This window comes from Nycticebus coucang, chromosome 23 (assembly GCF_027406575.1).
Source record: "Nycticebus coucang isolate mNycCou1 chromosome 23, mNycCou1.pri, whole genome shotgun sequence".
Taxonomy (NCBI): Eukaryota; Metazoa; Chordata; class Mammalia; order Primates; family Lorisidae; genus Nycticebus; species Nycticebus coucang.
The window spans coordinates 14308637-14336459 of NC_069802.1; the positions used below are offsets into that span (position 1 = coordinate 14308637).

Genomic DNA, 27823 nt, shown 5'->3' on the forward strand with positions numbered 1-27823 from the left:
CAACTGTAGTGCCTTATCTACCTTGTCATAAGCTGATTCTTCAGCCTTCCCAGAAGTTCTGGGAACTAAATACGATTTCAATAAATTCCTATTCTGTTTAAAGCATCCAGTCAATTTCTTTTGTTTAAAACTAAGAACTGCAGCATACAGACAGGCTTCAGAGAGTTCCTGAACTTGGATTGTATATGAGATATTTAATACACACACACATAAACACACATACACATGGTGTTTTCTGCGGAGAGGTCACATGGCTTATGTTAGATTCTCAAGGGAGTCAGTGATACGATGTGAGCACATGTGTATGAAGAGGAACAGTATGATATACCCTTCCCAGATACAAGCCCATTATAGTTGAACTTCTGTGTCATCTCCGAAAACATTTTTTTTAAAGTGCAGAAATGGGCTCAGTGTCCATAGCACACTGTTTACAGCACCAGCCACATGCACCAAGGCTGGTGGGTTCGAACCCAGCCCAGGCCAGTTAAAGAACAAAACTGCAACAAAAAAATAGCCAGACGCCTGTAGTCCCAGTTAGTTGGGAGGCGGAGGCAAGACAATCACTTAAGTCCATGAGTTTGAGGTTGCTGTGAGTTGTGACACCGCAGCACTCTGAGGGTGACATAGTGAGACTCTGTTTCAAAAAAAAAAAAATAAAGTGTGGAAATGCAGAAGATTTTAATTTAAAATGGAACCAGAATTAATAGACTGGATCAAACAATGAGATACAGGGACAACATAAAGAAGGCCAAGAAAAAAGAAACTGCCTTTTAGGGAATGTGTTATTAAGCAGATGACCCCTTGCTGGGAGAGGAGGAGGACTTTTGCCTTCAGGATGAGCTGACCCAGGAATAAAAGAGTTCAGGATGCCTGCAGCTGAAACACAGAATTTCAAGCAACCAGTAAGATGGGTCAGAAGAGTATGGATAAGTAGTTGTGGCTGGGTTAAGAGATCATACTTGCACCCCAGCCAGGCTTGGCATTCTCCAGAATCAAGACAAGAGAATTAACTGGAGAAAGACGGTGAAACTAGTTAGAATGAGTTATTAGCTATCTGTTAATCTGGCTGAAGTCTGTGATTAAATGAATAGTCACAGAGAATTGTCTACTCCAGTAGGCAGTACAGCCCGATGTTCCCTTAAGAGCATGACATCCACATCTGGATTGTTTGGGTTCAAAGTGCAGCTACTTCCAAAGTAATCAAGGTCAGTATCAACATTGATCCTAAGTCAGGTTAACAGAATGCGCCTTTGAAATGATGTGATGAAAATGTCACTTTATCTTTGTGGTATTCCTCCCCAAACCCATAACCTTAGTCTAATTATGAGGAAAACATCAGAAAAAAAAAATCACAATTGAGTAAGACATTCTATAAAACACCTAACTCCATATTCACAAAACTGCCAAGGTCACTGAAAACCATGAAAGTCTGAGAAATTGTCACAGCCAAGAGGGGCCTAATGAGACATGATGACTTAACGTAGTGTGATAGCTTGGATAGAATCCTAGAACAGAAAAAGCACATTAGGTAGAATACTAATGGAATCTGAATAAAGTATAGACTTTAGCTAACAATAATGCATCAACAGTGGTTCACTAATAGTAATCAGTGCACCACACTGACGTAAGATGTAAGTAATAGGGGAAACTGGGTGTGGAGTATACATTAACTCAATGTACTATCTTTGTGATTTTCCTGTAAATCTAAAACTGTTCTTAAAAACATAGTTTCTCTTTAGAAATGCAACTGTTTTACTTGCGAACTTGAGCAAGTTACTCAGTCTTTATTTATTTATTTTTGCCGTTTTTGGCTGGGGCTGGGTTTGAACCCACCACCTCCGGTATATGGGGTCGGCACCCTACTCCTTGAGCCACAGGCGCCACCCAAGTTACTCAGTCTTTATGGGGCTCATTTGTCCCACCTATAAAATTATAATTAGGTCAGGTTGATACCAGTAGCAACCTAAATCAAAAATTTGTTGTGAAGACTAAATGAGTTAATACAGAAAAGTGCTTAGAAAAGTGTTTAGGAAGTACCCAGTTGAGCTATGATCATCTTCTTGTCTTCTGATGGGGTTGTATCTGGATAAGCCCCATCTAAGTTGAAAATACGCTTTCAACTTACCACGGCTTATCAGGATACAACTCAATTGTAAGTTGAGTACTAAATACACATCACTTTCACATCATTGTAAAGTTGAAAAACTGTAAATGAAACCATCCTAAGCTGAAAATAATCTGTATTTATAAAGTACAGTTAAAATTTTATGCAAAATAACTAAAAAAGGTCCAGTGCTAGAAGTATTAAGCTCTAACTTTATAAACAAAATTTAAAATAATGAAATTTCCCCATTTACAAATATGTCCACGGCCAGCGCCTATAGCTCAAGCTGCTAGGGCACCAGCTACAGGTTCAAATCCAGCCCAGGCCTGCCAAACAACAATGACAACCGCAACCAAAAAATAGCTGGGTGTTGTCGTGGGTGTCTGTAGTCCCAACTACTTGGGAGGCTGAGGCAAGAGTATTGCTTAAGCCACAGAGTTGGAAGTTGCTGTAAGCTGTGATGCCATGGTACTCTACCCAGGGTGACAGCTTGAGACTCTGTCTCAAAAACAAAATGTCCACAATTACATAATTTCAAGGTGGGTAAACCAATGGAAGTATAAACTGTGGGTTACCATCATATAAACCTTGGGAGCTAGCCACCTATCACTCACATAAAAGGTGACAATTCTGTTACTTTTGGTCTAAAATTCTTCAGGGTATAAGAAAACAAAACGTGGGCGGCACCTGTGGCTCAGTGAGTAGGGCGCCAGCCCCATATGCCAAGGGTGGCGGGTTCAAACCCAGCCCCGGCCAAACTGCAACAAAAAATAGCCGGGTGTTGTGGCGGGCGCCTGTAGTCCCAGCTACTCGGGAGGCTGAGGCAAGAGAATCGCTTAAGCCCAGGAGTTAGAGGTTGCTGTGAGCTGTGTGAGGCCACGGCACTCTACCGAGGGCGGTACAGTGAGACTCTGTCTCTACAAAAAAACAACAACAACAAAAAAAAAAACGTGTATTTTAATACCAACCTAATGACTTAAATGGCTCTCATGGAGGAAAAAAAAGGGGCTATACTACAGACCCAAGCTCAGAGTTAGCAGGCAGGAAACTTTTAAATCATTTAGGTAGGTGGCAGCAGGAATTACTAGACGTCTACAGCTCAGGCAGACATCTCTCCATGCTAGAATACAATGGCTAAAACATATTACCAACATATGCTGCATCTCAACTCCTGCTTTAAAGGGCCCAGATCCACTGTGGCTGATGTGACTCTAAGTATTCAAAACTCCCAGCTGTTTTTTTCTAATAACTCAAATTTTTGGTTTAAGTCCTGAGGATCTATGTAAATATTATGACTATTTAAATAAGAAATTAGCATATATGTATTTTCCTATTATTATCTTTAATATTTTAAAATCTCAATCTATAGTATGCTCAAAATATTTGCTATCTATTTCATTATTTGCAAATGTTATATAAGAAAAAGAATTGTTCCCAAGTTATATACAAAATTTTGATACATGTCAGTGTAACTTTTCTCGACATTAATGGTGAGAGGCTTTGATTTGTTTACAGTGGAAGGGCAACCACTCAGATAAGTCTGACTGCTCACTTAATCAAAAAGCTGAGAGCAAATAAATGTATCCTTATGATAAAGGTCAAAGACTCAGAGGATTGAAGAAAGATGTAAGAATTACATGTATTTAATCTAGAAAAAAATGGAGAAGTAAAAATATACATACAAAGGACATTTCTAAAATCTATAATGTTTGTTTTTTTCCTTTTTTACAATAAGATGTTTACATTAAAATTTCAAGCCACCAGGGATATTAAATTGCTTTGATATACTCCTCCTCATATCTAAAAAAAAAATCAGACTTTTAAAATAATACACATAATATTTTAGAAATAGTCTGGTCATTGAAGATATAAGCTGTCAACTCTCATCTTACTTTGATGAGGCTTCTTGATTAGCATGTAAAGCTATATTTATTTTAGATTAAAAAAACTTTTTGTCTTTTATCTCCTATAAATAAAAAAATTTTAATTTTATATTCTTGAAGAATGCACATAGCAATCTCTCAGTCAAAAAAACATAATTTTTTTCTTTTATAATGAACAGTCCACGAAGACATTTTAGTATGCATGCTAAAGAATGAATTAATTTTATTTCAGTAATCATTCCATATGCAAACTACCTTTGTTGTAAGGAGGTAAATTATAGTGATCAATGTGTATAATCTTTTCTAGATTATACCTGTTTCAAAATTTTAAACTCACATTATAATCTCTCCAAGTTGATACAAATTATGAGTTTTACATGTTAGTTTACTTATGTTGTAAATAAATGTTTTGTTTATTCTAATTTTGTTAAAATATTCTTAATATATTGTATTGATTTTTAAATGGCATGATATTTATTTTTTGGTTTCCACAATAACGATAGACCATGAACTTTTACTACATAAATTATTTTCTTTATGGCAACAAGTCTCCAAAGAAAATACAAAACAATGAAACCACATTAGCTCCATATTAAAGTTACCGGTTACTCCTATTCCCTTAAGGTAATAGTAAGTCATGGAATAATTAAACAATTTTTAATTAAATACACCATTTACTTATGTAAAGATATTCCCCTCTGTCCCTTACAGAAATGATTACAGATGACTGGTCTATATTTTTTGTCATTCTGATACCACAATTCAGAATTCTATGTTCTGAAGGTTAGAAGAGGAGAAAGTGGTAAATGTCCTCAAGCAAGAGATAACTGAACATTATGAATTCATTCTGCCTCAATCTGTATGATGCCTACATCCTTAATAACCAACTTACAAATTACAAGTGTCAAAACCTGGACAGAAATTTTAAAAGAAAAAGAATACAGTAATCAAACTAGACACATGATAAGCTATTTGTGCCTTTAAACATCTAGAAATATTTGCAAATGAAGATGAATCAGAAAGATGACTTTCATGTTCTAACTTGTTACATAATACGTTATTGTAGTTTAAACTGATTGATAAGAAAATTCATTTCAAAGACCAAGCCAGATTCCAAGGATAAAGATTGATAAAGAAAAAAAAAATGGCAATTTCATAATGATTCTATTTTCCTTTTTTTAACTCATTTCCCCTTCTTCTTGCCCTCTTTCCACCAGTTGACCACATCTAGCCCCTCAACATTCCCTTAAGCCCTCCCGAAAGATTATCTTTCATTTCCCTAAATAGCACAAATTTCAGTGAAAGTGCAAATAACAGGAATTAGTAGCTGTCATCCTAGAAAGAGACATGTTACTTAGTATTCTCTGTATTAGTCTGAAGAGCTACAACATAGACAGGACAAAGAGAAATAACCATAAGAAAAATATTGACAACTGCAAAGGTGTCAAAAAATTTTGGCAACTACAATGTGCATCTTTTTGTAAAATCTTTCATTTTCCTTAAATTAAAAAAATGACTATAATCTGTTGTAGACTAAAATGTCACGTAAAATTTTATACTATAGAAATGCCTTCTACAGTTTGGCTCTGAATATAGAAGGTAAATGAATGAAGGAATCTGCAAGGCAATGATGCATGAGACTGCCACTATATATTATTTTTCAAAGCAGAGCCAGATCTATATTTGGAACACAGATATGAAGGCTGTTTGTTGTCCTTGATATTTTATAGAATATTAGAAATTTTTTAAAAACCCTAGCAAAAGTATCCCATGTTCATACCAAGATATTATACACTTACATACACAGATGTACTTACATAATCATAGATTTTAAATAATATTAAATTATTTTAAAACATTATAGAGAATATACCCCAAACCCCTTTTCTAACAGTAAGAAAATAATCCACCTGCATGAACTGGAATCAGATTCATTTTCTTCTTCACTAGTGCCATCATCCACTTCTGGTCTATCCAGCCAGTGTGCACCGCCACAATCTTCTGCTGTAAACTCAAATGCAGGGACTTCAGAGGTGGATGCCATTGGCCAAGAAGGTGAACTCTGAAAATCCAGTTGGCTGGACCTTCGGTAACCAATTGAAGCCAATGGCAATTGTAGGCTACATGGATCTAAAAACTTTCTCCCACCGTTTGCTCCAGTCTGTCCTCGATTCCAAAATTCTCCCTGCTGGCTGTCAACTGTAGAATTAGGAGATGATGCTTGATGGCCAAACCACCTCCATCTGATTTTCAAAATCTGTTTCACATCAAACTCTTTACGAGAACCAGACATCCTCAGAGAAACCAAGTGATCGTCTAGGCAACGGGCAAAAAGCACTGCACACAGATTTGTGCATCCAACCAAGACAAGAGAAGTATATGCCCTGCTGTACACAACAAAAAGATTTAAAGGAAAATAAATCACATTCTTACATATATATCTCTGCATTTACTTTTATGCCAATGTATCAGATTTTAAAGAACAAAGGATAATGAATTAAGATGAAACACGGTGGAACATTCCGTTCAATCAGAGCAAACTCTCCTCCGCCTATCCTGAAGCAGCCAGACCACTCTCCCTGCTCCCCTTCCCACTGACCATTAGGTCTCACAAACACTGACAGCATTCATTAAAGTCCTTTCAAATGCAGAACACCACCCCCTGTTCTTAAGCCGCAAATGACAGAAAGCACTATCCCATAGCGGTATCTCAGTCTCTGCGGCTTAGTACATTAACTCCTTTATTGCTGAAACGAGAAACGTATTCCACAGCATTTTCCTTTGTACTTAAAATCCACTTGCAAACTAAAATGTTTCTATTTTTAAATGAAGTTCCTAAATAAGGTATCATAAAACATGCTTTTTAAAAAGGATTTTTTAAAATTAGGTGAGTTATAGTGATCTTCAAGCTGTGCCCTCTGGATGGGGAATGAAGAGGAAGGAAGGATGCAGAGGTGGGGCTCCAGACCGTCGCCTTGGACCTCCACCTTCTCCCTTCAGACGAGGAGTGTGTCTAAGTAATACAGTAAGTGCTTAGGTAAGATTTCATTTGAAGAAAGGATAATGAGGATATTAAAAGGGAAAACTTTGAAAACTACCAGGGATCAAAATATGACAGTACTTACTCTTTTTCATAGAACCTGAAGCCAATATTGCTCCATAATTAGAATTAGGCTGCTTCCAATTAGTATAACACCCAAATTTCTATGACACTACTTAGGAAAAGGGAAGTGTGGCTTAAGAAAGCTACCAAGGACTGGGACTGGGACTGGATTGCCCTAACTGTACTCTGCTGTTAGCAAGACAAAGCAACGGTGTGAACATGGTTATGGTAAGGTTAATTGATAAAGCATTGAAAAAAAAAATCAATCAAGTTTTAGAATACATAGTACTTATTGCGAGCAATCCACTCTACTAGGCATTGTGAGGGACACACACACACACACACACACACACACATATATATATATTCTTAATCCCCCAAATAATTAAATCTAGTTATTGAAGAAAAGAAAAATATTCAATGTTAAGAAACATGATAATACTGAGATATTAAAATGTTGTGATCTGCAAATGCAGAATTCGAGTTTTCAGGATGTTCGATATCTGCTCCTACATTAAGTAATTTCACACAAAAGGAAATGCCTACATTGACTGACCAAAATAAATAAATAAAAACAAACGACAAAAGAAGTTGCTTTGGTGGTTTACAAAAATATTATGAGGCATAGATCTTAACCTCATACAGCTCTTCTGGAGAATACAAATTATTCAGAAAAACAAGAATGAGACACGTGAAAAGCTATGTATACTTTCGTGCTAAATTATACGGGAAATTCATCCATAAAAATTATAAGTAAGAGAAAAGAGATATCAGGACAGGGTGGATGGTATGGGCCAGTTTCACCAGAGGGAAGGTTTCTAAGAAGAGTAAGAAGTTGTTTAGGCAGAATGATGACAGATTTATATAAGAAACATATCAATAAATGTATGAAGTGAACATATTGACAAAAAAGGAGGGGGAAATATTGGTTTGATCAACCAGCCAGCCTTACCTAATCAATTTTGAGGAGTAGGAAGAGATTAAGTTAAATGAATATGATGAGATAAAATGCCTTGAACACACAGCAATGGCATTATTAAGTGGACTGTTGAACAGGACAATGTTTTAGAAAATTAATTTGGCAGTAGCATGTGGGATGCATTGGGAGTGAAATGACACTTTCCCCTCTCTTTTCACCTCCTGTTGATCCTTCACATCCTTCTAACTTCCCTCTATTTATCCAACTTTGTTTTCCAACTTTAGACACAACACTTCACCAGTCAAGATGGGCTATGCATTCTGTTGCTCCCTCTTTCATAACACTGTTTGTGCCCCAAATTCTCTGGTTTTAAAATCTTACTCTTCCTTCAACGTTGAGCTCAGGCACTACCATCCTTCAGTTACTCTATACACTTCAATTATTCTAGCCCTGTGGTTCTCAAGGAGGGGAGCCCCAACCCCACTGCCCCAAAGGGTTCCAGAAATTGGGGGTGGGGAGAAGTATATAGATTTTAGTTGTTAGAATGAGCAGAGAGTGGGCAGGGGCCGGAGACAGCATGGTACAGACCCACAGAATGAAAGACTACCATGAGGGTCTTGCCACTGCTCTCTTCATTCACGAAAGCATTTACCAAGTATTTATATGTACAAGGCACCACAGAGACAGATGAGTCACAAACAGATCTTGCTTTTACAAGTTTTAAACTGGCCCAGGCATGGTGACGCACGCCTGTAATGCTAGCACTCTGAAAAGCTGAGGTGGGTAGATTGCTTGAGCTCAAGAGTTTGAGACCAGCCTGAGCAAGAGTGACTTGTCTCTACTAAGAATAGATAAAACTAGCCAGGCCTTGTGGTGGGTGCCTATAGTCCCAGCTACTGGGGAGGCTGAGGCAAGAGGATCCCTTGAGCCCAAGAGTTTGAGGTTGCTGTGAGCCAAGACATCACGGCACTTTAGCCTGGGGCAATAGAGTGAGACTCTGTCTCAAAAAAAAAAAGTAGTTTTAAACTTACACTCTGACAGAGGAAAGGATACCTAATAATATAAATGATAAATTTTAATAAATATAATTTTATATAAAATTGTGAGTTGGAGTCGATCAATCAATGTGACTTACCAGAGATTCTGGGTATTGTATGTAGTAGTTCTAATAGCTAGAAGGGATTTTAATTGCTTTGTTGTTTGGTTGACTGAAGCCTGAACTTTTAAAGCCCCCTGAGATGTCATTCATTTCTCAACATAATTCCCTTTAAGAAGAAATCTAAACACTAAAGGAGATGTGAACGTTAAAGCACGTTAACTGTTAATGTTAAGAGGGCCTAAAGACCCTTTATGCTGGGATATTGAGACTTTTTTACTTTTTAATGTAGTGGATGCAGATGGGAGATTAGCCATGAAACAGGCTCCCTGATTTTAAAGGGATACTAGGACCTTGAGTTGGCAAAGGCCAGCGAGCGTTTATCCACCACTGTCGCCATCATAGATTTAGTTACATGCATACATGCATATGCATATATGTATACAAAAAACCCCTCTACATAAGTAGACTCATATCATATGCCTTTTTCACTGATACATTTCTTTTTTCTTTTTCTTTTTTGTTTTTTGAGACAGTCTTAAGCTGTCACCCTGAGTAGAGTGCTATGGCATCATCATAGCTCACAGCAACCTCCAACTCTTGGGCTCAAGTGATCCTCTTGCCTCAGTTTTTCTACTTTTAGTAGAGATGGGGGTCTCACTCTTGCTCAGGCTGGTCTTGAACTCCTGAACTCAAGCAATCCACCCATCTTGGTCTCCCAGAGTGCTAGGATTAAAGGCATGAGCCACCATGCCCAGCAACCTTTATTTTTTCAATTCTCCCCAGTATTCAATATTCACAGCTGGGTGTACAGCCTGTTACACCTCTCTCCATGTTTATAAAATCATGACAAACACATATACACATAACACAGGAGTTCTGTTATTAAGAGAAATCGTATTGTATTCACTGTTTTGGCATTTCGCTTTCCTCATCTAATTTTATATAAACATGGAAATACAAACTAATCTTTTTAACAGTTGCATGGTATTTCAATATTATAAAACATAATTTATTAAACTATCTCCTTGGGCGTTTGGGTTTTTTGCAATTAATGTTGAGATCAATATTTCTGTGGGGCTTTTATATCTATGGAATTTATTCTGAAGAGTGGAATTGCTAAGTTGAAGTGTATACATTATAAATTTGAACAGTTTACTTTCCTAAAATTCAATCAAAAGTAAAGTAAACATACCCTTCTCATCTACTTTCATGGTCCCAACAGTTAACAATGGATACTTTAATTCTTTAAACTCCAGAGGGCTATTGAGCATATTTTCATAGTTTTATTGGGCATTTTGACTTCTAGTTTTCTGAGCTACCTACTTACATTACTTGCCTTTTTTCTTGTATGATATTTATGTTTTCCTGATCACCAAGTAGAAGCTTTTCGTATATTTAAACAATAACTTTGTCATGTTTTGGAAATTTTTAAAAACCTATTTTCCAGATGGATTGTAATTACAGCCTGTGCCTTGAAGAAACATTAAAAAAAAAATCTGACATACAACAGTAAAAGTGTGTAAACAACAAGGAGAGTTCAGTAAATTATTGCCATGTAATCTCCAACCCAAGTTCAGAAACAGAATAATTACTAGCACGGAAGAAGCCTTCATCATGCCTGCTGCAGTTGTCTCATGCCTATAATCCCAGTAGTTTGGGGGGCAGAGGTGAGAGGACTGTTTGAGGTCAGCCTGGGCAACACAGCAAGACTCTGTTTTTATAAAAAATTAGCCAGGCATAGTGACATGCTACTCAGGAGGCTGAGGCAGGAGGATCACTGGAGACCTCAAGGTTGAACTGAGCTATGATCTCAACCACCGTACTCCAGCCTTGGTGACAGAGAAAGACCCTATCTCAAAATAAACTGTCCCAAAGTAGAAAAAAAAAAAAGAAACAAACAACAAAAAAGGTAACCACTATTCTTAGCATATATTTTTATCTGCTTTTGAACTTCATATAAATGCATTCTTCTGTGCTGCAATGCTTTGAAAATAATCTGTTAATCTGTTATTGTCCATAGCAGCTGAGGGTTGGGTTTTATGGCTATACAGCATCCCATTGTATAAATATATGACCATCAAAATCCATTCTAGTGCTGACGGACTTCAGTTGTTTCTAATTTTAGACTTTTGCAAATAGTGCTTCTACAAACATACTTGGCACATGTTGTTTGGTGCATACATATATGCATTACAGTTGTGTGAGTGTGTGTGTGTGTGTGTATCTGGAAATAAGAGTGCTAGGTCATAAGATATACATATGTTCATTTGAGTTTGTTATTACCAATTTACATTCCTATAAGCAGCATATGAGAATTCTTGATACACTGCACCAGCTAACACTGGCACGTACTGTCTTCTTAATTTTAGTCATTCTGATGAGAGTACAATGGTATCCATTTGGTTTTCCTTTACAGTTTCTCCACTATCAATGTGGCTAAGTAACTTTTCATGTTTATTGGTCATTTGGATATCCTCTGTGAAATAGCTCTTTAGGTCTCTTGCTGCTTTTATCTATTAAGTTGTCTCTTCTTGATTTGTAGGAGTTCTATTTCTGGTATTTTCTTTATGAAAAATATGTAGTAAGCTTAAGCATTAATGCCTTTATGGCACAAAATTCAGCATTTACTTAAATAACACTTTTTCTTGTGTTCCATCAATTTTGCTAAACAATATGAAATTGTCCCCCCCACTCCTGCAAATTTATTCAGCTCGGATGATAATTACTTCCTAGGGCAATTATTTATGAAAGATCAATACTTATTAAAAATCATTACACTGTTGAATTATCAAAATGGTCTTCACTGACTGCTCTGTGTAAATTAGACTCTCCTCATTCTCTGTCTCCCAGCTCTCTTAATATTTTTCACAGCACTTACCACCACCTGGGGTGTTAGCTGTTTATCTGCTTTTTGTGTTCATCCTCACTACCGAGTAGCTCCCGTAGAGCTTTGTTTTGGTTCATCCCTGTAATCCCAGCATTAAGAATAGCACCTGAAGACAGTAGGTGCTCAACAAATATTTCTCCAATGAATAAATGAGTCCTGACTGGGTGCAGTGGCTCATACCTATAATCCTAGCATCCTGGGAGGCTGAGGCAGGAGGATCGCTTGAGCTCAGGAATTTGAGACCAGCCTGAGCAAGAGTAAGACCTCTGTTTCTAAAAAATAGCCAGCCATTGTGATGGGCACCTGTAGTCCCAGCTACTTGGGAGGCTGAGGTAAGAGGATTGCTGAAGCCCAGGAGTTTAAGGTTGCTGTGAGCTGTGACACCATGGCACTCTACCCAGGGGGAGAAAGTGAGAAAAAGAATTTCTTTTTCCTATTTCATTCTTTTTTTTTTTTGTAGAGACAGAGTTTCACTTTATGGCCCTTGGTAGAGTGCCGTGGCCTCACACAGCTCACAGCAACCTCCAATTCCTGGGCTTAAGTGATTCTTTTACCTCAGCCTCCTGAGTAGCTGGGACTACAGGCGCCCGCCACAACACCCGGCTATTTTTTTGTTGCAGTTCGGCTGGGGCCGGGTTTGAACCCGCCACCCTCAATATATGGGGCCGGCGCCCTACCGACTGAGCCACAGGCGCCACACTCCTATTTCATTCTTAAGGCATAAAATTCTCTCACTTTGAAATCCTATGGCTAAGTAGCGGATGTCTTCGAACTTCTCCATGCTTTCCTCAAAATGATTATAAAACATATCCTGTATCTCTCTTTCATTTTAATAACCTTGTTTTACTTTGAGTTAAACTTGAGATACAAAAGCTCATGCATTATTTAAAATAGATGATATAAGTGTCAATGAGGAATACATTTTTGAAAATGTAATTAAGGGACCCACATACGATTTCTGCTTCAAATCTTCTCAAATGTTAGTATGTGAATTTAAAGGATGAAACTATTCAGTATTACAGCAGAAATGCTGAAATGTCATTAAGATTGACTGGAGATGAGCTCATTTTGACAATGTGGCTTTTAAACCTTAGCTTCACTCAACAATTTAAATCACAGTTACTTTGTAAATAGCTTACACTGGTAATCATCATACCAACCTTTCTTCACACAAAACTTTTTAGGTAATACAGTTTATGACTAATGTGATCTATTCTCATAGTTTTAAGAGTATAATATATATTGCATTAAAAAAATCAAGAACTAATTTTACTATACCAACCCAGTAGCACTCACCTCCCTACATTTTTCCTCCACTATAAAAAGAATGAGTTACATCATGTGATTTTAAAGAGCCCTCCAACATTTACTAATTCTGGGATACTTTTAAAACTTCATAAAATTAGATCTTCTACACTGATCTTAGCCAAAAGTCTGAGAAGCAATCAAATTAGATCTTCTATCAGAATTTGGCTCATTTAAAAAATTTAAATACTATTACAATCCATTAATATTTAAATCCCACTAACACTTAAAAATGTATGATGGCAAAAAATATAAGTTAACTATATACTCTGAAAAGATCTGAGATTTACTTTTACTAACATCGACTTTAATTCCCAAAATATACTAGATATTCTGTACTTCTTCTCCAAGCTCATAAAAAGCAAACACAATGTTTTTTAAAATTCTGTATTTATGTAAGTTCAATAAACATGTGTTCTGTATGTAGAACAGAACATGAAGAACAGAAAAAAGACTATAAAATCCATCCGAGCAGGGACCACTGAATCCCTAACAGCCTATATAGCACATGCATTCAATTACCAGATTTGAATAAAAAATAAATGAATAAATTGATGGCACAGACCTTGAATTAAAAGATCTTAAAATTCAGCACAATAGGTCTTGAATGAAAAACTCTTACTGAATTATCAAGAAGAATGTCCTTTATTTGGGTGAGGATCAGGTTTTGAGGTGACGATGTAGAGGTATACCTCAAGAAAACTGGGCAAAGGCGAAAAATAGATTTGTGAGAGAAGATGCTATCAGTAGGGAAACCAGTTACAGAATTCTGCATGTGGGTGGCACCTGCGGCTCAAAGGAGTAGGGTGTCGGCCCCATATGCCAGAGGTGGTGGGTTCAAACCCAGCCCCAAAAACTGCAAAAAAAAAAAAAAGAAAAGAAAAGAAAAGAAAATTATGCAATGTGTGAGGTACATTTTAAACTTGGCTGGAAGCAGTAAGAACTGAAAGGGGATAGATGTGTAAAGATAAGGTCTATCCTTATAGGAAGTCTGCGGCAAATGGACAGGAAGAAGTTAAAGAAGATGGTATTTTTAAACTTGGGTGACTGAAAAAGAATGGCAACATTAACATAAATAAGGAAGTGAGGATATTGTTTCAGGAGGATTGAGTGTATGTTTAGTTAAGTTTGGTCTTAATCATATATCTAGCAGCCAAATTAGCTAGAGCCGTATCTAGTTTGTACTTAAAAATCAATATATGGTATTTAAAAAATCAGAAATTCAAGGTGCACATAGGTCAACCCTGGTCTGTTAATGTTGGTTATTTTGCATTCTTTTCACTAGGTACCCCAAACACAGGGCACTAAAATTTCTTTTGTAATTAAGAAAATTTACAGTATAGTTTGAAATCTAAAATTAAGATTTCTAGCACAATGTTAAATCTTTTGCTTTGTTAAAAATAGCTGAGAAATATTTCTGATTTAATCAGTAAGTGAAAATTAAAAATAGATACCTAATTTAAATTCAACTAAAACAAGCTAAGAGATCTCGCTTTGTAAGCCTCATGGTAGACTGAAAACTCAGCAGTCGAGAACTTTGGATATACCCATACGCTGAAAACTGAAGTATGGTTTCATGGTAACCACCACCTACTATAGGGATTTTATTTCTTTGTATTTGATGTATATCCTAAAATAAAAGTACTATGACATTTGTGTTCAAGGTCTAACAATTAAGGTTCATGAACTCATCCTAGAAAAAGTGTTACCCACCTCATTGCTGAATATCACTATGGTCACCTTTATGTACTCTCCTTGGGAAGCTACGCACCAACACCGGCGTCTACTCTAACCTTCAAAGCAATTTTGGAACTCTTTTTCTGGAATGGCCATCAGAACTGTTGTTGTAGGAGGTCTGACAATTAAGTGGCAAACTTGCTACTCTGTGCTTACAATGGCAGCACTGTACAAGCACCTTGGTAAGGTTTCATAACCTTGGCGTGTATCTAATAGTTGTGTTCATGTCAACATGTGGCAATGTCCTGCTGAATGGGATTCATTATAGTTGTTGGGTATTTTTATGTGCTGGGCAACAGCTCTGATAGTCATTTCAGAGAAAGAGTTCCAAAATTACTTTAAAGAGTGGACTAGGTGCTGGTGTTGGTGCATAGTTTCCCATGAGGAATACTTTGAAGGTGACTGTAGTTGATATTCAGCAATGAGGTAAGCAGCACCTTTTCTAGGACAAGTTTGCAAACTAAATTGTCATACCTCATATAAGATCAAGGTGAAAAAAGTGCAGTCAATTTTAAATTTTAAACTAAATTATGTCCCCCTACATTATCATTTAAAAAAATTTTTTTTTTGAGACAGAGCCTCACGCTGTTGCCCTGGGTAGAGTGCCATGGCTTCACAGCTCACAGCAACCTCCAACTCCTGGGCTTAAGTTATTCTCTTGCCTCAGCCTCCCAAGTAGCTGGGACTACAGGTGCCCGCCACAACGCCCGGCTATTTTTTTTTAATTTTTGTTTTTAGAGACAGAGTCTTACTTTGTGTCACTTTTGTGACACTGGCAGAGTGCCACAAAAGTGTGTCACAGCTCATAGCAACCTCCAGCTCTAGGGCTTAGGTGATTCTCTTGCCTCAGCCTCCTGAGCAGCTGGGACTACAGGGACCCACCACAACGCCCGGCTATTTTTTGGTTGTAGTTGTCATTGTTGTTTGGCGGGCCGGGGCTGGATTCGAACCCACCAGCTCTGGTGTATGTGGCTGGCGCCTTAGCTGCTTGAACTACAGGCGCCAAGCCCATTATCACTTATGATACAAGAATAGATGTTTAATTTCAAAATTACCATACAGCATGGTAAAGATATCCGAGGCATGCACAGGCTACGCTAAGCCAGAAAGACAAGCTAAGATAGCTGCAAAGGTCACAGATGTTACTTCCAGTCAGTCTGGAACTCTGAGAACAGTGAAAGCCTGCTTCTCAGATGAAGAAGTTGGTCTATTAAATGAAAAAGTCAGTAACTATAAAAATATTTACTTTTCCTTAAAGACGTTATTTTAACTTGAACATGTAAATGCACATTCCTGTACAAATCTTTTCATATTGGGGTTAATGTCAAGACGTCCTCTTTATACACAAGCCATGCCCATAAGGATCCACCATCTTAAGGTTTCCATAAATGGAAAGAGAATTTAAAAGAACTTCTGGAAGAATATAAATACGGAATCCTTTAGATGAGTGGTCTGTCCATTATAGGAAAAGAACTTACACCAGACCTTGAATTAATGCACTACTTTCTTTAAGGAGAAAGTCTTACCATGAAAAAAATATCAATTGAATCAGTGTGCCTAGTGATACAGTTAATTTACATTCTGGTATGAGTTCAATAGTCTGAAGACCAGTAGCCGATCGATGGACTTTGACAAGTACTGCTTTAGACTTTGATGACTTTTTCCCTAGTCTTTTACAATTATCCAGCCCTTATCCAATTGAACAGCAAGTTTTTTAATAATAACTCATTTATACTGAGATATCTCAAAGCATTCAACTGAATTTTCACAGAAAGAATTCTCTTTTCTTTACACTGTCATTAATTTACATGTTCACTAATGTTTTATAATTAGTATGGCAAATATAATGGTTAAAAACACAACCAACTTTTGTTAAGTATCTAATTCAACAGAAATGTGCAGGTCTGCTACAGAGAGGCCTATACAGCTGTGAATATTCAGCTGGCCCTTGGTATCAGTAAGTGCGTCTTACAGAAAGAAGAGAGGACATCAGGTTAAAGCCATGAGTCACTTCAGAGGCAGACGGTCAAGGGAGCTTATACTGTTATTTTCCCACATTATCACTTACTAATGTTAGCCTAAGTGAGGCAGCAGGAAGAGCCTCTCACCAGCTAGCTGTGTCACTTGGGCAAAGCACTTCATCTCTCTGATCTTCAGTTTTCTCTGCAGTAAAACAGGATTAAATAAGTAGCATATCTAAGTATTTTTTTTTTAATTTTGAGTTAATATGAGGTACATATTACCCAATACGTGTAAGTATTGATGAAGGGTCAGGATTTATAATGGCAGCTACTATTTCCATTTGCTTAAATGTGCACAGAAGTATGTAAAAAACTTCACATTGAATGGAGAATTTTGTTGTCAGAAAAACTCTGGCAAAGAGGTCATTCCTCCCCCACCATCCTTACAGATGAGGACACTGGAAGGGAGAGAGTAATTGACTTGCCTTAATACTAATTAATGCACACATCTAGTAGTAGCAGGGCTCAAGTAGAATCCAGGATGAACTCTAAAGACCATGTATTTACAAGCACAGCACATTGCTTCTTGCTTCCAAAATATTCTCATTTTTTACTCACGACTACCTTGTCAGTCAGGTGGAATAGTTACTGCTCCCATTGCACAAATGAGAAAGCAGACTCAGAATACAGTAACTTGTCTAATAGAGAACTGTAGAGTGGATTGTTGATAGTATCTGACCAAAACTTAAAGCAAATAAGGCATTAAGAGACAAAGAAAACAAAAACAAAAACAGAAAACCGGCATTTGAGAGACATATTCTTATATAACAAAATATTACATTCATCATAATTGCAATTAAATGTCAAAATGGCATTTTTTCACCAGGACAAGGGCCTCACAGATTTCTCCCTGCTTGGCTCCCTCCCAATTTCTGTCAGTGTTTCTTACAAAGCAAAGTGCAGACCCACAATAACATCAAAAGTACCGCTTTATCCCTTAACTACCTGTGAGTTACCAATATCTGGAAGTAAAGCAAAGAATATTTTTTAAAATAAGCTAAATTAATATTATATAGCCTTTTTTTCAAGCTGACCTATAAAAGTTATCACAATTAAGAGTATGATGACTATAGTATAACAAAATATTTACTTTTGAAAATAGCCCTGTGGCTTGATGACTGGTTAAAAAGAAAGGTACTCTCACCACCTGCTCCTTAGATCTTGTGAATATAAGTGTGTGTTTGCTGTGGCAAGAATATGAAAACTGTAACCCCACAAACATGGTGGGAAACCTCTGCTAAATTCTCGCCTCATCTATTAGGGTTGGCCTGGGCTGAGACACCCAGCTATTGCGTGTGCCATAAAAAGTAACAATGTAGATAACTATAATTTTGTCGTTTAGTGACCTGAACCAAATCCAGAAGTGCTTCTATCTTCCATGTAGCTTTACAGTGATGCGAGTGAAAAAATTATCAATCAGTATTCTCTCAACACAAAATCAAAGTTGCCTGGGCTCTCTGAACACACAATGAGCCAATGATAGATCAATTTGATTCTTCTGCAGTCCTAATCAAATTTCATGAAGTATGTATTTATGTTAGAACAGCATAAATCGGGTAGGGAAAGGGTAGTAAAGGACAACGTAAGTAACAGAGAAAATGTGAAACACGCTGTTTCTCAGCTGCTCATAATTAGAAATGGTTAATCACTACAAATGTTCATTAAATCAGTTAATCATTAAAGAAACACCCTGGTTTGCTCTAAATATAGATCTAAAAAAAAAAAACAACAAAAAGAACCACTAATAAACTGTTCTATAATTTAACTCCAGGAGAAAGCAAAATAAAGCAGGCTAATCAGTGGGAATCAGCGGAGACTAGAATTTCTTAGCGTCAATGGTGCGTTAGATTAAATCCAATGTTCTTAGGAGGCACTTCAGGGTAGCCGTCGCAACCTCCCATGGGAGGAAGGAGATGACAAATACAGAGGGACAAACTGGGCCTGGCTTCTCCACAGAACCCTGTCGAACTACTAGCAGTTCTAAATTCCTGTAGAGCACAGACTTGAATATCTTTCTGTTTATCAGAGAAATATCTCCCCACGAAATGCAAATACTGAATAGAAATGAACCAGCCTCAAACCTAAATCCCCTCTTAACCATTTTCCACATTATATCCCAAGTAACCTTCTAAAGTGCAATTCTAGGCTATATTGGTCTGTTTTAAAACTTTTTGGGTTTGATCACCTACAAGATAAATAGAAAACAAGATCTTCAGTATGGAATTCAGGGTTTTTAATGATCTACTAGTCCTTACCTACCCTTCTAAACTCACCTTCCCCTCAACCTATTTCATACTTTATCCATTCTATTTCCTTGCTTTTTATTTTTATTTCTTTGCTTTTTTTTGGTGGTGGTTGTTGCAACAGAGTCCCACCCTATGCCCTGAGCAGAGTTCAATGGCGCCATAGCTCACTGCAACCTCAGACTCAGGGCTGTGGGCATCCTGCTGCCTCAGCCTCGGAAGCTGCTGGGATTACAGGCGCTCGCCGGGTTGCCCAGATAGGTTTTTCATTTTTTTTAGGAGTTGGGGTCTCACTAGAGCTCAGACAAGTCTCCAACTCCTGAGCTCAAGCAATTCTCCCTCTTCAGCCTCCCAGTGCTGGGATTACAGGCGTGAGCCATCCTTCCTGGCATACTTTATACATTATAAAGAGTTAAAACACACTACATCAAAATAAACATTGCTGAATGCTTGCTAAATGAAAGGCACTGTGGATATCAGTATGAGTAGAGTTAAGCTTAAGTTACCTCTCTTGGCTCTGTTCCCCTGGCAATCTGTAGAATTAGGTGTGTCAATTACCTATATTACCAGGCAAGATTACTTATAGGAAAAATGATCCCTAATTAGTAAATTTGCATACGGGCTCAGGAACTATAAATACCTATATTTATTAACTATAAATACCTCATAAGGAAGCTATAGCTTTGATTTCCCTGACTGTGATGGCTTTTTTTTTTTTTTTTGCAGTTTTTGGCCGGGGCTGGGTTTGAACCCGCCACCTCCGGCATATGGGGCCGGTGCCCTACTCCTTTGAGCCACAGACTCCACCCTGTGATGGCTCTTTTAATTGGCATATACTTTGCAGTATAGTTAAGTCTGTGGAGTTGTATAAGAGATAATGGATCCTGTGGGACATGGGTTTTGTTTTTTCAAGACAGGGTCTCACTCTACTCACCAGGGTGGAATGCAGTGGTGTTATCTGATCACAGCTCACTAAAGCCTTGAACTCTTAGGTTCAAGTGATCCTTTCACCTCCTGAGTAGCTGGACTCTGGGACTCCAGGCATGAGCACCCATACCTAGCTAATTTTTAGAATTTTTTTTTACAGACAGGGTCTATGTTCCCAGGCTAGTCCTGAATTCCTGCCCTCAAGTGATCCCCCTGCCTGGGCCTCCTAAAGTGCTGGGATTATAGAATGAACCACTACATCTGGTGGGGAAATGGGTTTCTAAAGCAAAGGTAGCTCCTGACACACCTATGTGAGATTATTCTGACATATCACCCAGATGGCTATATGAGCGGCTTGCAGGACTGCTAGGATGATCACTTCCACCGCAGAGAATCATCTGAGGTTGCCCTGGGAGCAATCTGTGGTTCCTGTCTGATAGCCTTCTGAGTGAACAGGCCTGTGGTAGTTTTCTGAATCTGAATGTTTAGCTGAACCTAAGAAGACTCTTCGTTTGTATATTTACAAGTCTTAGAATGACATTTCAGATCTACAATCTCAACACCCCTTTCCCCTTTTGTCTATTCCTTTAGCCTAACTTATATCTCTGACAAATCCTACTTAATATCATACACAGCGTTTACTTACCTTCCTCTGTTATTATTATTTTTTTTTTCCTGGGTATCCCTCTTCCAAGTAACATATACCACCTCCCCATAGTTCATCCTTCAGCCGCTGATGAGGTGAAGCTATGGATGTTTTTCAACCAGGAAGTAAAGATACTACATAAAGAATGTAAGGGAACTTTGTTAGCAAAGCTAAATACATGCAGCTAACAGAAAAAGAATGGTATTTACTGAGAATAAAATTAGATTGAGCTGAAGCGATATGGTAACAGCCAATTAAAGTGTAAACAAACTGTCCAGATAAAGAGTGTCTAGGAGAGCAGTTTGGATGGGAGAAGCGCTCTCTTCTTCCTGCATTATAAGCCATGAGGAGAAGCCAGGGAGCCTGTATCAGGATCAAAGCAGGTGACTGGTCAGTTAGATGATTCAGTAGTATGTGCCCTGGGAGAGGAAGAGGGATGGATGAAGCAGTAACAATGGAGATGGCACTGGCTGGTGCTGGGGAGGGAATATTGATTAAGCTACAAGTCAGGTCTGGTTCCACCTTCTTATCCTGATTATTGTAATCAGCCCTGTGCCACTAGAATTTGCAAGCTGATGTTAATGGTTCAGACTTTTACTGGCATCTCATGTGTTCTTTAATCTCAGGTTTCTTTGATTGCAAGCTGTTAGAACTGCCTCCTCCTCTATTGTAAAACTGCCAATTCACCCTAACTTGGTCTACCTAAGGGCCAATTGCATTCTTTCTAAAGTCTGATAGTGGTTAACTTGAGCTTACCAAGATGCAGCACTTAAAAAAGATTAGATCTGAATTGTTAGAGGTTGCAGTTTCAAGTTTGTAAACTCTTAGATTAAAACACCAATATAATAGCAAATAGAGAAGAATTAGTAAATAGAGAAAAAGAAAAATGAAGTATATGTGCAGGCTGAGACCCTAGCAAGAAATCAGGTGGACCTGGAGAGAAGTAGTGGTAGTTCCTAACTTTTTTTTTTTTTTGCAGTTTTGGCTGGGGCCAGGCTTGAACCCACCACCCCCGGTATATGGGGTTGGCACCCTACTCCTTGAGCCATGGGCGCTGCCCCTTAGTTCCTAACTTTTTGACGCAAATTGTCTCTGAGGCTCATCTGCACTTCTTGCTCTAGAACTCCATGACATAGCGATATTCCTTTTCTAACAAAACACTCTTTTTGCTTAAGCTAGTTTAAGTACTTCTGTCTATCACAAAACAATCCTTAAGTCCAAAAAAAAAAAAGGTGGAAGGGACAAACTATAACAATTTACATTTTTAAAATATGTATTCATTTATGCAGCTTGGCCATAAAGTTCGTGCACAATTTTAAATTGTATTTTCAATCATACTGAAAAATTCTGTGAATGCTGCCTTAAAAAGAAAGGGAGAGCAAACTCAATTATAGCTATTTTCTGTTGGAACTGTAAATTCCCCATTCATCTTTTTATCTTCACAGGACCTAACACAGTGCCTTATATACACTTAACAAGTCTTTATTGAATGGACATACAATTCAAAAACAACGAAATTCATTTAATCAGAATAGTAAGTCTAATTATGGACTTTTCAAAGCACTTCATTGCAAATTAACAAAAGATGTTCTTTATAGTTCTCATTACCATAATTCTGTTTAAATATACATATACAAAGAAATGCTGTTTTCTATTTTCTAAATAGACTATTGTACTGAAAAACATAATTTGAGTTTAATTTATCCTGGACTGCATAGCAGTCCCTGAGCCTGCTCAAACCACTCTAGTCTCCTCCATCTGGGCCCAGGGTAGAACTGCGTTTCTCCATCTCTAGAAGTTGGGTGGAGTCATGTGACTTGTTTGTCCAATGAAATGCCAGTGGAAGTTAACCCACGTGCCATTTCTAGGTTGACGCTGTTAGAAGCCAATCTGTCACATTCCTTCCCCTGTCTTAAGAATTGTGGAGCCATGTGTTCAGATGGAGCCTCTCACAGTGTGGGGCTCAGTGACTACCTGAGCTGACCCTCACTGGACATGTAGTACAACAGAAATAAACCTCTGTTGTTTTAAACCAGTAAGATATGAGGGCCTTTCATTACTATACATAACCTATCCTGCCTGATATATTCAGCAACCCTCTTTCTCATGAATGCAGTAAGATAATGAATAACTCTGGCCCTCATTTTCATTTAGAGAATATTTTTGTATAGAATTGTTCCTCATTATCCAAACTCATGATCCAAACACAAAAACTGAATGGATTCAGATACATTTTTAGACCAATCCCTTATTCTCTCAACATTCAGTACTTGGCATCTGAAACTCAGGAACCAAATATACTGGGATAGGTGTTATCCCTTGCCTTCCAAACTCTTACCCTCTACTCAGGAATGGAATAAATTTAAGACAATGAAGGATTCTTGATACACTATTTCAACTGCATCCTTCAAAATGTTTCTCTACTACCCAGCACCTGGGTAGATTCTCAACACTTATTCCATGAATGAATTGTTTCAGTTTACAAATGAGGAAACTGAAGCCCACTAATTTGTTGGAAACAAACCTACCTGTTAGTGGCACCATCCCCAATTTTCTGGCTCCAAAGCTTTGATCTTTCTGCTATGTACCTTGCTTTCTTAGGTCTCTTATAGGTACAGAATTAAGATTTGACAGTAAATAGCACAAATAGTGTTTTAATAAAAAAGAATATGTCAACCACATTATTTACATCCAAGTAGAAATTGAAGATTTCTACTTGCTAAACCTAGTCTAATTCACAAATACAAAGTATCCTGAAGCACAGAACAGGAAGTTGCCCAAAAAGTCCTTTGGTCAGCAGGCAACATTGTAGAACAATGAAGAAACATGATAGAATTTAGAGGGAAAGTAGCCTTCTCCTTTGATAATACATGTATATGAAAATCCTGATTTTTTTAGATTATGTTCACTTTGGTCCTTACCAAATTGGCTAGCCTTAAACTCTTTGCTATCCAATTCTCATCAAACCTCAATTATGATAAGTACAAATAATAGCCCGAAGGACAAACAATCCAGCCACTTTTATAGGTTCAAGGTTCTCAGTTTGTGATCCACAGTTAAATAAATTTGGAAAAGATCACAAAACATCCCTCCATAAAAGAGCAACTGGAATATAAGCATAGCAAACCTCCAGGAAATTCTGTAGTAAAAACTTGAAATGTGTCCAACTCAGCAATCTCAAACGTATTTGAAGTTAGAATTTATATCAAGTAATAAACGATTTCTCGTTCCTTAGAACACAGTTTAGAAAATATTGTTTAAATCATTCTAAATGTTATACATGAATCAAGTGAAGCCTTCAGAGAACTTATACGCAGAGTTTTGTCACTTCCTTTTAATGAAAAACACTGATGTGCAAAATTCACTATTTTCTGTAGAAATATTTTAAAGATATTGTCAACTGCATCACATATCTCCTATTTTACTAGGGCCCCTGAGAAAATTTTCCTCTCAGGCCTCATTAATAGAAAATGCCTTGCTTAGGCGGAACTAGTTTGTTTTCACTTTGGAATACCCCCAAACTTACTTTGTTCCTTTTTCTTTCTCTTTCTCTCCTGCCTCCTAGGAAGCCCAAACGTGACTCATTTCTAATACGGATCATCTTAAAGTATGCACTCCGTATTATCTTTCCCCTTGACTTTGTAATCTTTTTATCCTGCTCGACCTTAATTTTCTCAACTAGTTTGTTTTACCCTATGGTATTAAATGGGCAGTAACTTGCTTCAAATCATTTTTGGAACCATGTATGGCATATATCAAGCCCTGTCTCACAATTTCCTGTTGATTCTTTCCTTCCTGAGCCATTACGCCAAAATGTCAGTGTATTCACCTTTGTGTAAAAGTATGCACATTAAGTTTTAACCAGCGAAGAGATTATACACGTTCACAATGCAAACCTTTCAATGCTTAAAAACGGCGGGGGGCGGGGGAGTCATGAGCACGTCTTTTTAGGGATCTACTAACCCGAAAGACGTATTAAGCTGTTTCCTTAGAGGTGGAGGAATGAACAGTTACTGCGCATCAGTAACTGCTAGGCGCTTCATAACAGCTGCTCCATTTTTAAAAGAAAGCAGGAGGGGCCTTTGCATACACAATCTAGGAAGCCACGCACGAGAAATGACAACATCGTGAGAGCACAGGGGTGGGTGGGGACAGTCAGGATATCCTTTTTGTATCTTCCGAATGCTGTGAATGCGTCAACTCTTTATTTTTAAAATTATCAAATGAAACAATAATACAGACCACGCTAATGCTATACTCTTTGAGACAGCAAACTTTTCAGCCAGTTTCTGACCCCAGAGTAAGAACAGAATTACATGACTAAATGTAAAAGTGCCACCGGGGCACCAGATCTTATTAAAAATAAAGTCCCTTTCTTATTCTCCACACTCTGGGAGTGAGCCAATTATTTAAAAGAAAAACTTCGGTTAGGAAAGCCTGCAGGTAACAATCAGGAAAAAAAAATCCGAAATGGTGTCCAGTTTGCTTTATTAGTACGAACAGTCCGGGACAGCAGCTGATGGTGAACCGCTGTCCACTCCTCACCCGCCGGCCACCGACGAGACGTCGATAACTTTGAGCAACTCGCGGGCGGCGCGGGCCGCGGTTCCCGGGCTGGGGCTGCGCGCCAGGGGCGGGTTCGAGCCCCAGGCGCGGCTCCGGGAGGCCCCGCTCGGCCCACCCCTCCGGCCGGGGGGTCTCGCAGCCGCCCGCGGGAGGCGCCGGGTCCTCGCCCCCGGTGCGCCGCGTGGGGGCGGCGAGCGGGCCGGCCCGCGGCGGCCCCGTCCCCGACGCCGCGGAGGAAGTCGCACTTACCGCGTCGGGCTCCGGAGGCGGCCGGGGGTCACGGCGGGGCGGGGCGGACGGGCGCGGGGAACGGGGGAGGCGGGAGGCGGGGGCCGGCGCGCCGGGGAGAGCGATGCTCGGCCCCTCGCGCGCCCCCAGCCCCTTCCCGGCGGCCTCGTCCCCGGAGCCGGCCGGCCCGGCGCGAGCCGCTCCCCCTCCGTCAGGCGGCGCCCGGCCGGGGTGTCAGCCTCGCCGGGCAGCCCGGAGGGGGCGGGCGGCCGGGTGGGGGTCGAGGACCGGTCTCTCGTCAGCCCCGGCGCGGCGCGGCGCGCGCGGCTGCCGCCCCGCCCCCGCCCGCAGGCCCCGCCCCCGCCGCCGCGCGCCCTGGGGAGCGCCGCGGCCGCCGGGCCGCCGGGCTGGGGGCTTCTCTCCCCCGCCGCGCGGTGCGCTCCGACGACCCGGGGCCGGGACTCCGGGAGCGGGAGGAACTCGGGCCGCGGCCAGGAGAGCTAGTGGGGGAAGGGGACGTCAGGCTGGGCGGGGCTCTGGAGAGGAGTGGGCGGGGCGCGGCGGACCTGACAAAGATTTCTCTTGTTCCCCGCCCCTTGAAACTGGGGTAAGGGGAATTCCTGGGGGTGGAAGTTTAGCAGGAGGTCCCTCTGCAGGGCAGGAAGGCCATCGGAGCGCCCGGCTCGTCTCATCTCGGAGCTCTGACGAAGCTCACCAGATGTTGCCTTTCTTCTCCAGCCCCTGTAACCTTTCCCTTTGCAATAATCTGATAATTATCGTGCACTCGCTAGTGGGGTTGTGCCATCATAATTGTGATCCTCAACACTGTTTTCCAATGGTGGGATAGTAAGAATCTCAAAACGTAAATTCTTTATTCCTCTAGCGAACGTATACTGAACGATAAGTGGAGGGGACAGTTAATTTATTCAGCGCCTGTATGCTAACATTCATCTAAAGCGCTTTCCATATGTGAACTCGCCCTCAGGTTTGAGCAAAACAGCTGTGGCCTCTGCCCCCTAAACGAAATGCCCACCTGGTTTTGGTTCTCAAACATTTGCAAATTCAAATAATTATTTAATAATTAGCTACTGTTGAGCTAGCTGTATACCCTCCGCAATGATTGCATATGGTCATTCCCCGCAAAGGATCTTTGCTCGGGTAATCTTCAGTATGTCCCAGAATAAAAACCCAGTGCAAGCAAAGTCAGCGGTCCAGAAAACTGATAATGGAATAACATAACCAAATTGTAGTAGCAGCCTAGATGGCTGGGAGATCTATTTAGGGATGTTTTGTGTACTCCCACTTGGAGAAGTGGTTAAAAAATGTAACATAATGTAAAACAATGAAACATTGATGTGGACAGCTAGTTCAAAGGAAAGCGAATGGGACCATTTAACATTGTTACAGCCGGGAAGGGGATATATCTCAAACTCTCTCAAGGCAGGCTCCAGCCCGCTCAGCCCAGGATACATTTTTTATAGACATGTGGAAGTGCCACCTTTTCCCTCTGTATGCAATGACACCTACACAATTAGGTAAAAACTACTTCAGCAGCATTGTGTTTACAAAAGACATTTGTGCAAACAAACTGGCAGCCTGAAGTTTTGGAATTTGGTGCTGTGTTTCAATCCTCCTTTGATTTTTTTTTCAGTGTTAACATTTGTGCTCACAGCAAATGACATTCTTCTGTATTTTTTTCTTCTTCCTTGTTACTTGTTAGATTTTAGAGTTTTCATTCAGTATTTTTATTTCATGTTTGTAATGAGAAAGATTTAGAAAAGTATTGCACTCAAATCAGATTACAATTGTAGTAAAACATAAATCCTAATTTAAGAAACAGGAATTCCCATATACCCTCTTCTTTTTTTGTGTTAAACACTATATTGTTTGTCTTATCCTGAAACCTATTCTCTTTGATTTACTAATCCGCATTTTCTGTTTATTTCCTTTATTACCCAGTTAAGGCAGTTCAAGGAAACATTGCTTCTGATCTGGCTCTCCAGGGCTAGCCTGGGCTCTCCACCAGTGGCTGGTCCACAATGGCCTCCTTCCTCTCCAGCAACATAACAAGCATTTCCCGTGGGGGCTTTGCCTGTTCCTCATCTCTTAGGCTGTTGGCTATTCATACAACTGGCTCCCTCTTCCGTAATGTCAC

The 27823-nt window shown here is 39.3% G+C and overlaps 1 protein-coding gene across 2 annotated transcripts in view; it reads right to left on the bottom strand.

Moving 5' to 3' along the window:
- Positions 1-26145, bottom strand: part of KLHL5 (kelch like family member 5) — a 64337-nt gene extending 38192 nt beyond the window's left edge. Inside the window, exons 1-2 of one of the 2 annotated variants that reach the window (XM_053577823.1) lie at positions 25690-26145; positions 5898-6374 (exon numbers count right to left, since the gene is read on the bottom strand). In XM_053577823.1, coding sequence (XP_053433798.1) covers positions 5898-6280 — 383 coding nt within the window. In that variant the 5' untranslated portion in view covers positions 6281-6374; positions 25690-26145. The remainder of the gene's footprint in view (positions 1-5897; positions 6375-25689) is intronic. The other variant, XM_053577824.1, reaches the window with a different exon arrangement.
- Between the last annotated feature and the right edge of the window lie 1678 nt (positions 26146-27823).